Source organism: Rhinolophus hipposideros, assembly GCF_964194185.1.
Source record: "Rhinolophus hipposideros genome assembly, chromosome: 8".
Classification (NCBI taxonomy): Eukaryota; Metazoa; Chordata; class Mammalia; order Chiroptera; family Rhinolophidae; genus Rhinolophus; species Rhinolophus hipposideros.
Window position 1 is genome coordinate 50,879,862 of NC_138054.1, and position 14,655 is coordinate 50,894,516.

The following is a 14,655-nucleotide window of genomic DNA, read 5'->3' on the forward strand; positions in this document are numbered from 1 at the left end:
ACAGACAAAAATAATGGTTTCTTGCCTTTTTCTGCCTTTAGTTGAATGTTTTCCAGCACCCAACATAACTTGTAAGGATTTGCATGGCAATGAAACACATTTTACTGGAAAGGAACTTGGTTTTCGCAAGCCCATATCTTGCCGAAATGTGTAAGTACATTACTGAAGCTAAATTTTCAGATTACTTACCTGTTGTTTTATCTTGATTGCATGAAGTGAAGAGATCAAGAGTTAACGTAAGGCGAAAATCTGCACTAATATAACTTATCTTTTTGCTTCTGTCAGAAAATCTAAGTGTGCATATTATTTTATAAATACAATTTACCAACCAAGTAAAGCTCAGCAGTAACTAAGTTGGATAAGTAAAGACTATGAAGGGCGTCATAGCCTATCTATTCAGTCAGTTTGCGTGACCTAGTGAGTTATGAAAAAATTCTGTTTCCAGAATTGGGGGATTTCTAGTGTGCAAAATAAGGGATTATGTACCTATAGTATCAAAAAAATGCTAACTATTAAATCATTTGCATATTAAGAGCATTTGGAAACTTGGTTTCATTCTTTGTAATAGATGTGGATGATGAATGATAATGTAAAACAGAATTCAGAAATTATTTGGGGATATTAAGACAAATGGCTTTATTTTGTTTAGGAATGTTCTTTGTTTAAAGGACTTTTAAGTTCTCTTTTAATTTTGCTACAGTAAACCTAACATTTTATTCTTATATTTCTGCTTTGTACTATAAACACGAGTTAGTTTTACCCACTTCTATTAAATGCTGACACTGTATTTTTACCTTTTAGCTATACATAGTTACATTTTGTTTGATGGCACATATTTGAAGCTATATCAAGAAATAACCACTGTTTGGCTGTTTTCTACAAATTGTATTAGAATTTTTAGAAATTACTTTTTAGAGTATTTTTTTTCTTTGGACCCTAAGGAAAATGAGGAGCTTTAGATTCTATCTTGCTGTGTAATCCCAATCCAATCACTTAAGCTCTTTGGGTTCCAACGTTTCTCATTAGTAAAGTAAAAATTGTTAAAAGGAATTATTTCTAAAGTACTTAGATGTGGTTTAGTCAACTTTTAAGTTTTTAGATTGATATTTCTATCTTAAACATTCCAAATGACAAGTAATTTACTAACTGCTGGTCTAAGATATTATAGGTTATAATACAACAACTGAGAAAATCATCTGTTAAGAACAGCTATCCACTCATGTTAGACCTTACAGGTTCATATTACCTGTAATGTTAACATCACAATGATCTGTTAATTAATTTCCAAGTTAACTCTGATTTTTCTTTTCAGTGTCTCTGGGTAGATTAGCCTCAATGCCACTGAGTTGCTCTAATTGTGCTCACAAGACACTGATGTCAATTATGGCAAGAATTATAACAAGGAAAGCAAATACTCCATGTTTAGTGGCCAACTTATTCTCACACTATAGTAAAATCTACAATTCCAAAATAAAATTTGCTTGATGAACATTGAATCAAAACAAGGGGAGTTGAGTTAGATTGATGGATAATTCTAATAAATCACAAAATTAAGATACCTTTACATCATTTTCCTTTCCTTTCCTTCAGTGCATGCCTATCAAAGAGCCAGCTCCTAGTCAGCTATTGAATAAAGACTCACTGACAAATTCTTATTCCTTGAGTGTCTCTTTTCCAGTTTACATATTTTCCTTCTACTCCTGTACATATTTTTTTTCAAACTATGTAATAGTGATAGTTAATACTCTATCTTAATATTGCAGATACAGCCATTTATAATGTATCCTCCAGCACCTGAAGTCTAGTAACCGTGTCTGATTAATTACCAAGCCACACACCTATTTATATTGGCCATCTATATGGAGCAGGCTAACTGCTGTAATAAATGTCTTTAGAGTCCCAGTGGCCTGACACAATAGTTATTTCTCACTCATATCATAGCCCAGTTCGTGTTGGCTTGGAGGTCTGGATGAGGTGGAGTCGTGGTTGCTCCATGCAGGGGGCCTTGCTCCTTTCATCTTGTGGCTTTGCTTCCTCTAGCCCTTAAAAGTTCTTTACATTCAGCCAGCAGATGAGAAAGAGGAAAGGGGTACCCCCTTGTAGGAGTGTTTTATGGAACAGACCCAGAAATACCGTACATCACTTCTGTCCTCATTCCATTGGCCAAAACTCATTTATGACTGGACTTAACTGCAAAGTGGGCTAGAATATGTAGGTTAGCTGTATGTCCATGAGAAAAAGAGAAATGGTCTGGGGAATAATTAGAAAATTTCTGCTATCTCATCGGTTTTCAGATTCTTTAGTGTGACTTATTTATATAGATAATTGCTTTTTAAATTTCATTCCCCTTCTCAGCCAAGCTTTTTGAAATGCTTATTTCTCTAATACTTATTTTTCATGAATTTTTCTGTCTAATGCAGCATGGCTTTTGGCCATGGTAAAATTCACCAGTGATCTTTGTTACTACATCAAATGGATATAGTCTATACATTAATCTTACTATGGCATTTGCTTTCCCTTCTCTTACAATACTTTCTTTCCTTCTAGTATAAAACAGTATTTTCTTTCTTTCGGTTCCTATTCCTTTTCTTTTTCCTTAAGTCCTAATATCCCCTAGATTATATCCTTCGTCCTTTTCTCTTTTTCATTCGTCCACCCTTTTGTCTTCTCTCACCATCTTTATATACATTGAGGTCCTAAAGTGAAACTATCATCTTTTCCTCCAGCCCATTTCCTCCTTTATCTTAGTGAATAGCACCTGTTCTACCCAGCTTCTTAAGCAGAAACTTTGGAAAGTTTCCCACATTAAGTCTGGTTGCTTCTGCTGTCTTAATGTATCTGTTTTCTTTATCTTTCTAGTCCATGGCTACTGGCAACAACTTACAGCTTGAGTTTCTACAAAACCTCCTAACTTATTTCTGTACGTTTAGACTGATGCCCCATTCTAATGTAGATGGGACATCACTCCCCTCAGCATAAAATCTGACATCCTTATAATATTAGATGCATAGTATTATCTTTGGGCTGTTTATCATTTCCCCAATACTCCAAAAGTGTCCTAATTGTGAGTGCAATGCAAAAAACAGGATTGTAAGCAGGAGACTGACATCAGATTGACTTTAAAATGAAACTTCAGCTACCTCTCTATTTCTTTATTCCCCTTTGCAGCAAAACTCCTCGAAAAAGTTGTCTAATACTTCTTTTCTTCAATTTTTTTTCTTTCCAATCTTTCTTAAGCCTGCTCTCTATTCTGTCTTTTGCTCTTATGTTGTCACCAAAATTGTCCTTGCTGAGGTTATTGGTGATCTCCTTTTGGTTGTACTTAGTGGTAAATTCTCAGCCATTATCTCATGTTATCCATCAGTCATATTTGGCACAGTTGATCACTCTGTTCTCCTTAATACGCTTTTTTCATCTGACTTCTAAGATACAACACTCTTCTAGTTATACTTCTTCCTCACTGTTAGCTCCTTCTCAGTCTCCGTTCTGCTTCCTTCTCGTCTTTATCTCTTAATATTAGAGTTATCTTCAGGGCTCAGTCTGCGAATCCCTTTTTTTGTCTATGTGTACTCACATGGTAATCTCATGGCTTCCTATATGCTTCCTATATGCTTATAATTTCCTAATACATATCTCCAGCCTAGACTTCCCTCCCTAACTCCAGACTTGTAAACCCAGGTGTCTTTTGGACAATTCCATTTGGATGTCTGATAAACATCTCAAATTTACATATCCTCAACTGAAATCCTGATCATCCTTCCAAGGTCTAGTCCATCCTCAACTTGCCCCAATTCAGTTACTACTAGCTTCATCCCTCGAGTTATTTAAGATAAAATTCTTAACATTATCTTTACTCCTTTTTTTCATATCTTAAATATAATACACGAGGAAATCTAGTTGACTGTACTTCAGGATATGTCCAGAATCTGGTCACTTCTCACCATTTCCTTTGCTATTACTCCAGGTTGAGACACTATTCTCACCTAGATTACTGCAGTAGCCTTCAAACTCGTTTGTCCCTGGGGTAGTTTGGATTTGCTCAGCAAATTCATGCCTCTCAGGCCCTGTTAACTGCGAAGTGTATACTTCCCACTCCATTGATTTGTAGCTTGATCATGTGATTTGATTTGTTCTGTGTAATGTTAGCAGGTATGAAACAAGCAGAGCCTTAAATGTGCTCGTGAGGCTTAACTTTCATCTTGTACTTTGGCGATATGTCAGTACTTGCCCCTAGTAAATGCTGCACCTTGAGCCTGCGCCCTAGAAAAACTTAAGTGGAACTGATTTGAACTGAATCCGCAGCCTGGATTCAAATTCAGCCAAACTTCAGACTGAAGCATCATCTTCCAGTTGAACCTTGCCTAGATTAGCTGAACCACAGCCAATTGCCATCTACAAGTGTGAGAATAATTGCTTATTGTTCTAAGCCACTGAGTTTTGGGGTGGTTTGTCACACAATGTTATTGTGACAAATACTCCCCTACAGTTTATTTTCAGCACAGCAGCTAGAGTGATTATTTTAAAATCTAAATCAGATCATATCATGCCTCTACTTAAAAACCTGTCGTGGTTTCCCCTACCTCTCGGAGTAAAAGCGAGAGTCTTTACAATAGTATTCAATGGTATGCATGATCTGCTCTCTTTGCCCCCATTACCTCTCTGACCTCAACTTCTACTATTCTTCCCTTTTCTCACTCCCTTCCTCCACTGGCCTCGTTAATAGACCTTACACATGTCAGGTATGCTGCCTTTGTAACAGCATTTTATTTATTTATTTTTATTTTTTGGTCTGGGACACTTCCCTCAGAGGCTTGACATGGCTAGCTCACCTCCCTAAGGTCTTGCTCAAATATCAGCTTCTCAAGGAGCCCTACTGTTATTATTCTATTTAAATGTCTCCTGTTTGTACCCCTAGCATTCTGGATTCTCTATACACCGTGATCCAGTTTCTTTTTTCATAGCATTTATGACTTTCTAATATAATATATGATTTACTTTTTAAAAATGTTTATTGCTTGCTGACACTAGATTGTAAGCTCTTTAGGGGCAGGGATCTTTTGTCTCTTTTGTTCACTAATATATTCCAATAGCCTAGAATGGTGCCCGGCGTGCAGTAGTGACCCAAAGAGCATTAATTGAATGAATGGATGGATGAATGAACCAATTAACAAGTAACAATTAACAATTTTGTTTTCTAAAATGTTTGCATGTTGGAAATACATGAATGTGACGCTCAGGTTCTAATTCTGTGCAGAAATGGCTATTCATACAAAGTGGCGGTTGCACTGTCTCTTTTTCTTGGATGGTTGGGAGCAGATCGATTTTACCTTGGATACCCTGCCTTGGGTAAGTATGTTTCATTGAAAAAAAAATCCTTATGAAACTTGTAGCTAATTTTTTGGTTAAATCTCTGCATACTATTAATAATTACAAGTTCCCTGTACCTGGAGTTGAATAGTTAACATTCTTACATGAGTATAGAACTACAATTCACTCTACAGTTAAAATCGGATAAGAAATACTGACTTTTCTTGTATTTTCATGTTCATGAAAACACACTCAAGATAGTGTAGGCACTAACTTAGGACATTGGACCTGAGTGCATGGCTAGCACTAGGCACACAGTGGATGTTCAATAAATATTTTATGAATAAATGCATATCTCTCCCAATCCCTCCAAAAAAGGTTCCCTTCTACCTGAAGCTCTGTCCGTGTTTCCTTGGGAATAGAAAATCCTTTCAGGAGAAGTTGGGTTAGAACTATGATAACCAGCATAAACTGGTATGGGGCCTGACCCTTAGCACCCTCCCATACCTTTCTCCTCGCTGTAATCTTCACATTTCCCTTCGTTACTAAAGCTTATTAAACTATTTACATTTGATGATAGCTTTTGTTTAACCAGAACTTTCACATACCTACCCTTATTTAAGACTTAACAACTCTTTGAGTTTATCATCCTCTTTAAATCTTCTTTAACAGGTAGGGAAATTGCCACGAGAGAGGTTAAGGGATGTACTGACTCTAGAGGCCTGCCTTTTTCTGTGACATACTCTTTATCATCTTTGTTTTATTGATTGGTAAATTGTCATGAGATTAAGAGATTTACCCAAGGACACTCAGTTAGTGACCTGAATTTGAACCCATATTTTTGGCTCAAGAGAGCATGCTTTATTTACAGTAGTACTCTGTTCTATGTCAGCCCTTCACTGAGCAAATTTATAGTTTCTGAATGCTTTACTTTCCAGCTAGCAAAGCTAATCTTATTCTTTCCATGTTTTACCCACCAGAGATCAAAGAGGAATCTTCACTGGGGTTGGTAGGAAGTGTGATTCTGACAGCCTTTCCTGGAACTCCGTGTTACAAATTCATAAATAGAAGTCAAAGTTTAATGAATTTATTCAGTTAACAAACATTTATTCAATGTTTATTACCGGTTAAGTAGGTAAAGTTGAGTGCTCTGGAAATAATGGTGAAGATCACAGTTCATATTGGTTAAAAAGAAAATAAATATAAAATATATATGATTGTAGGCCAGTTTATGATGTAGCACTATTACAGAACCATGACTAAGTGCTATGAGAATAGAAAGGGAATTGATTTTTGTCCCCCTTGGGGTATGTGGGAGGACTTCTTAGATGAGGTGACATTTGAGCTAGGATTTGAAGGATAAACAAATTACAGAGATTTACGGAATTATAGGGAACAGCTCCTGCAAAGGTACAGGGTATTAAAGAGCATGCATGCGTGTTGAGAGAATGGTGGATACATTAGCTTATAGTGTAGGCAGAACGATGGCAGGAGATAGCCTGCGGTCAGATTACACAAGGCTGTGAGTTTCTTCTTAGGGAGTTTGAACTTTACCTTTTAATATCAGAAGCCATACATGTTTTCAAGCAGAGGATTCTCATGATCAGATTTATATTCCAGGATGATAATACTGGAGGAGTTGTGGGAAGTGGCTTACATTGGAGAAAGACTGGTGGGAGAGTAAGTTGAAAGGAGATTGATGTACTCGTCCTCGCCTGGGTGATAGTGTAACTGCACTTCATGCCATTTGTAATAGAACCATACCTTTCCACAACACAGCAGAAAACCATATAATATGCACAGAAGACCTCTGAGTGGTCAAAATAAAAGTCATTTAATCTAACACTCTTTTTAGATAATGATGGAGAGAAGGACGGATGGTCAGACAGAGAAAGTAGATTCATAATGAGAAAGTATAGTGACATGGTGATGGCTAGAATACATCCAAAGCCTGCCTTGGACTAAGGTCCTTGCATTTTATTATATGATCTCTTTAACAGGACAGGATCATATATATTCTTTGGAAAGATTTCTAACTTTTTAAAAGGTTAGAAGGGAGGGACAAACACTATTCTTTAGTATAGTTTGTTCTGTGATTTTAAATATTTGCCTTGAGTGGCTTTTTAGCTTTTTGTGATGTGTGTCACATGAGCTGTCATGTCCTGTAGTTTAAGTTAATGTTTTTGACTTGACTGCAGTACATAATAATATGTTGATATGTATATTCTAAATTTTTTTTCCTGCAAAATAAAACTCTATGTAATAAAGCTGTATATAAAACTATAGAGTGGCTCTGGTTAGTGAATATCAGTTTCCTGCCAGGAGTTGCCTTTCTCTAGCCACTGCTCCTCCAATCTATTATTAGCTTCAAAGAGAAACCTGCAGATTGAGTCTGAGATTCTATAAAGTTGCAAATGTAGTTTTTAATATTTAACTTTATGCTTCAGTGTAACGTTTCTTTTTTAAGAATTTTAAATAACTTCCTTTATTATAACAGCAACCTTTGGATGTTCATGAATTCAGCAGACATTTTGACTATTGGCTTAGGCTACAGCTTTCTCAAGATCGTTAAGTCTGTCACTTCTTTGTTCTACAGCTTCTGAATTTTTGTTGCTATTGTCTTATCTTTCACTCTCTACTGGGTTTGTGACTTTAAAAATCCATGTACCCTCTTTTAGTGGCATTTTGGAGTGAGAGGATTAGGTGGGCATGCCAGGTTCAGTATCTTTAACTGAAAATCCTCTTATCTCTTTAAGCATTCAAATATTTTTATCTATATCTTATTTAAGCTATCTTCATGTTAAGAGCTTTGATATGTTTTATCAACTAATCTAATCTAATATGTAAAATTACAATGCTAGTAAATTTAAAAAAATGAAATGTTTTAAATTAAATTTTAATTTTCTGAGAATCCAAGGTTAAGGAATTTTGATATTTTCAATTAAAATGACTACTGCCATTAACAAAAAGTTCTTAACTGGCTAATATAATGTTGATGCGTTAAAAAAAGTTGTAGATAGAGCCTAAAATTCTGTTTTTCTTATAATCTTATTTAATCTTTCTTCATGGTTCTGAAAAGCAATGGTTGTATTTATATATAGCTTTTTAAAATACTTCCTTGACCGTTTATGATCATTGGAATTTTATAAGAACAGAATAAATAATGTAGATCATGCAGATATGCAACTTGCTTTTTAAAATGAGAAACAAAAACTCATAGACACAGACAATAGTTTAATGGTTACCAGAGGGTAAGGGGGATGGGGAGTGGGAGATGAGGGTAAGGGGGATCAAATATATGGTTACTCTGGGTGGTGAACACACAATGGGATTTATAGATGGTGTAATACAGAGTTGTACACCTGAAATCTATGTAAGTTTGCTAACAATTGTAACCCCAATAAATTAAAAATAATAATAATAATAAAGTAATTTAGTGTTACATGTGATACTTCATTGTATAAATTTTACTTCAGGATTAAACAAGGAAAATTTGTTAGAGGGGATGAGATTGAATAAAATTGGGTAAGACCTCAAAATTCCTTTAAGAAAAATCTTCTTTCTAGGTATTTCACATTTCTTTTTAGCCCACAGCTATAACTTTATTGTTGTTGTTAAGGTCTAGAATCGACCGCCCCTCAATTGGACAGAGGACACACGCGATAATGCAAGTCACACAGCGAGGTTTATTTCCAGCTAGCTGGGGTCCAAGTATCTGCCCGATGCAGCGGGTTTCAACAAGGACCCCGAGCACTCAAAGCCAAGGGTTTATATAGCATCTTTAAAGCATCCAGTAATTTTCCATAGCTTCAAAGTATACATATCATGGGCTTGTTCCACATTCTGGGGATTTGACAAGATAAGATGGCTTGTACCCCACCCAGTCGGCAGTTCACAAGATAAGCTCTTTTCAAACAGGACATCTGGTCAACACCCTGTTAAGGTCATTCAGAAAATGGCTTCCTTTCTTATGCTAACCTACTCTTACATTGTTAAAGAACAAAAATTCAACCAAGTAAATTTGAAGATCTTGTTTTGTTTTTTAACAATATATAGCTTTATTTCCTTTAATTGATTTATTCCTCAATAAACCAATGCCTCATTAGCTGGCAGGCTTTTTTCCACCACAAAGCCTTATTTTTATAATAATATTTTTTGTGTGTTTCTAACTCTGTGAACATTTGTGACTTTTTTATTTGCAATAACTAACGTATTTTATTTTGCCTATCTGTAGTATTTGAAGATTATGAATTCACAAAGATAATAGCTCTTTTGGAGCAGTTAATAGGAGAAATGCTCTTTTCATGGTGGTATTTTTAAAATGTAAATATTTCTTATTATAAGAATAACAAAGTGTTGTATGTTTTTAAGCCCATATAAAAAAATCTTTGGTTATATTATTCCTTTTTTTTTTCAAGTTTGAAGTTACTAGTTCACACTGGTATATAATGGCCACGTATCATAGGACAAATAAAAGGATTTGTAGGTTAAACTTTTCTAAGATTTAAAAGCTCTCTTTTATAAGTACAGACACAAAAAGAATAATTACAACTAATAGCCAATCATTATAGAACACTTGCAGTTTGGCAAACAGCAACTTCAATATGAAGTAATCTGTATTCTCTGTAACAGTTATGCAGATAGAAGAGTATTTGCAAAACTCAACCTATAATAAAACAAAAAATACCAAAAAATTTTTAAAACCAAAAATTAATCTATTTTATATCAAAATAAATCTTTTTATTGAATTTGTGTTTTTAAAATGTAAAGTCCAAGTTATTGAAGTATAAAGTCCATTCAAAGCATGAGGTTTACTAATGTTATCTGACAGCATAATCTTTTTGAAGGGATAGTCCTACAGTAGTAATGGTTCAGGATAAAAATGGATTTGTTTTTTTTAATGGATTCTTTTACTTGGAATTTTAAAACAATTTTTAAAATCTAAATCTTATACTCCTTTCCACAGTAAGTTAGTAAATAGGGTTTGTACAGAGAAAACTAACATTTTTGTTATGGTAAAATGAAAAAAATCTACTTTTGGTAGTTCACAAACATCCCATCTTTTAAAAAAATCGGAATGATGAAATCTGTAAGAGTAAAGGTTGGTACTGGTTTTAATAAATGCTGTTTAGAATGTGTGTTACTTTTCTTCAAGTTGATCAGTTTTATTTATAAATAAGATCATTTACTGTTGATATAGTTGTTCCTTCAGTGATCAGATTGACTAGGCATGGGAATGACACAGCCCTGACTCATGGAAGGACAGGGGAAGACAGACAAATAAATATATAATAAATCATCCCGTGGGATATGTGCTACGCTGAAAGTTAAGGGCACAGTGCTGGGGAACATCTAGGGATGGCATTAAATTTATCCTGGGGCATTAGAGAAGACTTCCCAGAAGGTTTAGAAGACTGTTAGGGGTTAGCTAGGTGATTGGGAATATTTGGTGCGGGGCAGGGGAGAAGGCAAGGCAGAGAACAGTGTAGCCGTGTACACATACATGCAGAGATAGATGAAGGAGATAACGAGAGCAGGACCCATTAAGAGATCTGTGGGTAGTTTGGCTGTAATACAGGCTGAGGGAATTGCATGGGATAAGACTAGGTTAGATGATGCTACTCTAAACAATGGACTTATGTTGTTTAAATTCCTTGATTATAGTAATAATTATAGTAGTAATAGAAATAGTGGTTGCACAAGTAACAGCTAGGCTAACATTTATCATATGCCTACCATGTACATGTGCCATGTACTATTCTAAGGTTTTATATTGTCTCATTACCTTTTTAAATCCTTAGTGTTCTTCCTATCTTGTTTTCATAAAGTATTTTTATATTTGAAAGGTAAAATGAGTTTAAGGTAGCATTATGAGCAACTCATTACTTACGTTATCCTTTATCTTAAATTTGTAGAAATAGATCGACCATAGTAAATATCACACATTTGGAGTGAAACAGGATATAAATCCATTGTAATGATTTTAAACTTTCAAGTTTTTTTTAACAGTCAACTTAGTTCTTTAAATTGTTTTAAACAGCTTTATTGACATACAATAAAGTGCACATGTTTAAAATGCACAGTTTGATAAGTTAGACATGTGTATACAGCTGTGAAACGATCACCATAATCAAGATAGACAATGTCTGTCACTCCCAAAAGTTTCCTCGTGCGTTTGTAATCTCTGCTTCGTGGCTCTCCTTATCCTGTTCTTTCCTAAGGAAGCACTCGTCTGCCTTCTGTCATTATAGATTAGTTTGCAGGTTCCTTAAATGCTTAAATATCATCTTGGATCTGTTCTATAGTTTCTTTAAATGTGTTACTCCAGGAGTAGGTAACATTTACCAAAGTTCCGAACACATATGTCCTCCTCTTATCTAATATTTTATCTGAACAGGAACCTCTCATATTCATTTTTCTGAAGCACCCGTAAGAAGGGGTTCACCAGAACAATATCTAGATTTTAATGAACTCATTGTCTGTTTAGAACATTTCCACATTACTTTGCCAACAAATAATCCTTCCATATTATTGTTTTAAATGGCTGCATAGTATTCTTTCCTATTAGATGTACCTAAATTTTTTGAGAGAATTCCTCCCTGTTAGACATTTAGATTGTTTCTAGGTTTTTGATAGTCATACAACAGATATTTGTCAAACCCTTACTGTCTGTCAGGTACTGATCAAGGAATTGACTTGAATAAGACAGATAAGGACCCTACCTTTAGGAATCTACCTGGCAGTAGAAGACAGAGACTGAATGAGCAAACCAATGAATGAGGCCCCTATAGATTTGTAATCAGCACCATGAAGGAAATAAATGTGGGAGATAGGATAGAGCCTGGGCTGTGGGGGAAGTGGTATGCTTCTTTAGGCAGGCAGGTTAGGAAAACTAATGTGAAGTGGCCTGAGAGATGAGCAGAGCTACGGGAAGACATGGGTTGGAAGAGGGCATGACAAAGACAAAGGTCTGACATGGCTGTATTTTCTTCATTGAGAACCAGGTAATTAGAGGCAAACTTTTTTGGACCATTTCTCAATATTCTTTTTATAAAAAAATTGAAGGAAGGGAAATTAATATTTCTAAATTTATACTAAAATGCCAAGTGAAGAGAGATACATTTCAGAAATACAATTGAGTGAGTGAATGGATATAATATATTGAGTGAGTAAATAAAGTTCCTTGGGCAACTATAATAAAATGTAACTAATTAAAACATAATTAAAGGAGTTGTTATATAAACTAATGGGTAAAAAGTTAGGGGTCTTTAGGAAACAGAAAAGCTGAGAAAATTTATTCATTTGTTCAACAACTATTGAGCATCTACCGTGTGCCAGGCAATGTCGAAGGTACGAAGGACGCAGGAGGAAATAGAGCAGATAAAAGACCCTTCACTAACGGGGCTTCCATGAGACAGGTAAATACAAAATAGTAAGTAGATAGTAAGTTTGGAAGAAAACTAAAAGCATAATTTTATATAATCTCTATATTTTAATAGTTTTTAAGTTACTTCCAACATGTGTTATCCCTGTACTTACAACATTATTCTCAGTATTACAACATACAACATACGAGTATGTGCAATACTAAGAAGGGAAATAAAATCATCTAAGGTAACTATGTATTTCAGTCTTATTTGTGTATTTCCAAATTGTGTGCAGGAGGTGATCTCATCCATTCTTGTGATTTTAGCTGGCATCTATTTGTAGTTGATACTTAAAACTACCCTTTCATGAAGAGTCTTGTTTCATACCATTTTTATATCTCAAATGGGATGTCTGGAAAGCAACTCAAGTTTAAAAATAGAACAGATTACTCGTCCTACCCCATCCCCAGTCTGCCTGTTCTAATTTCATCATCATGTTTTTGTTATATCTTTGTATATGCCCTAGATTCTATGCTCTATTATCATATATTTTAGTACCTTAGCTCAAAGGTTGTGACCAAGGACAGGTGTGTGTGTAAATATATATATATATATATATATATATATATATATATATATTGCACAGAATTGTTATTTTGACTGTAGAGCTAATAAACATGAAATGCTTAGGGAAAAAAAGTATAGGATAAATTCAAGATAATTGTGTTACTAGTAAAATTTTGCAATTTAGCTATAGGATCAATGTTTTTTCCTGATTATTTTTTCTATGCCTTGATGGTCTTTATTTGGACTTTTTACTATAAATATACATTAAAATTTAGATCACCTAATGCATTGTCTAATAAATAAGTAAGGATTTTAGGACTTAAAGATATTCTGTACCTCTGGTGTACTGATATTTAAAGATTTATTTCCTTTGGCCTTTTAAGAAATTTGTAAGATTACTTTGAGTTTTGATTTCTGTTCCTAATATTTGTTTGCTAAGTGAGTTAATAAATGTGGCTTTTCTATATGGAGGAACTTTTATACTTTTCTCATATTTTCAGGTGAAGATTTGGTTTTTTTAAGTGTTAATTTTATATTCTTGACATAAAGAGTTTGTGGCATATATAATGGTTTATTGGGAAATGGAAAAGTTTGTTGATTATTTATAAGACTTTCAAGATTGTAAATGGTTTTATCTTCTTTTCTAGGTTTGTTAAAGTTTTGCACTGTAGGGTTTTGTGGAATTGGGAGCCTGATTGATTTCATTCTTATTTCAATGCAGGTAAGTTAGTTTCAATCAACAAGATAAACTACTTTTACATTCAGATCTTCTCCTGGTATATTTTAAATATATTAAGAAACAGTTAGGAATGCTTTTTCAGTGTTTCTTAAATGTTACATCCAAGGGATCATGGCCATGTTTCCAAGTAGCATTTTCCATCCCGTCCTCTACCAATTAGTAGTTCTAAAGGATATAGGAACTTCATTTCAAAACGGATTCTATGATCAAATATGATTCGTAAAGTTGAGTTCAACTGAGTTAGAGTTTTCTTTACTCTTTAACTTCTCAGAATCTTTACAGTTTGTTGTACGACTCTGCAAAAAGGATTGAGGCTATTTCTCAAACTTATTGTTTCTTTTCCTGACAGTCACAGCCACATGGTCAATTATTATAATAGGATATCGATGGGAATTTTATATTTACATATGAATATATGAAGGCTGAAACAAGATTTTTTGTTGCACTGGACAGGCACTCAATACTAGTATTTTTTTGTTTGCAAATTATAGAAACTGAAATCCAGCTAGCTTAAGCCAAAAAGGAAAAAAGGAATGTCCGGGTCTTCTGTAGGAAGTCTAGGAGTGGGGCTGGTCTTGGGCAAGACCACATCCATATAATCAAATGATGTCGGGACTCCCCTGCTATTCATCTGTGCTTCTCTGTGTTCACCTCATTTTCTCCTGCTGCAGTGGT

The 14,655-nt window shown here is 34.6% G+C and overlaps 1 protein-coding gene across 2 annotated transcripts in view; it reads left to right on the forward strand.

Moving 5' to 3' along the window:
- Window positions 1–14,655, forward strand: part of TM2D1 (TM2 domain containing 1) — a 35,226-nt gene that overhangs the window by 6,176 nt on the left and 14,395 nt on the right. For both annotated transcript variants that reach the window (XR_013993768.1, XM_081055926.1), the window contains exons 3-5: window positions 42–150; window positions 5,255–5,346; window positions 13,889–13,962. Coding sequence is in view for 1 of the 2 variants with exons in the window: in XM_081055926.1 (XP_080912052.1) it covers window positions 42–150; window positions 5,255–5,346; window positions 13,889–13,962 (275 nt within the window). In the remaining variant the exon portion in view is untranslated. The remainder of the gene's footprint in view (window positions 1–41; window positions 151–5,254; window positions 5,347–13,888; window positions 13,963–14,655) is intronic.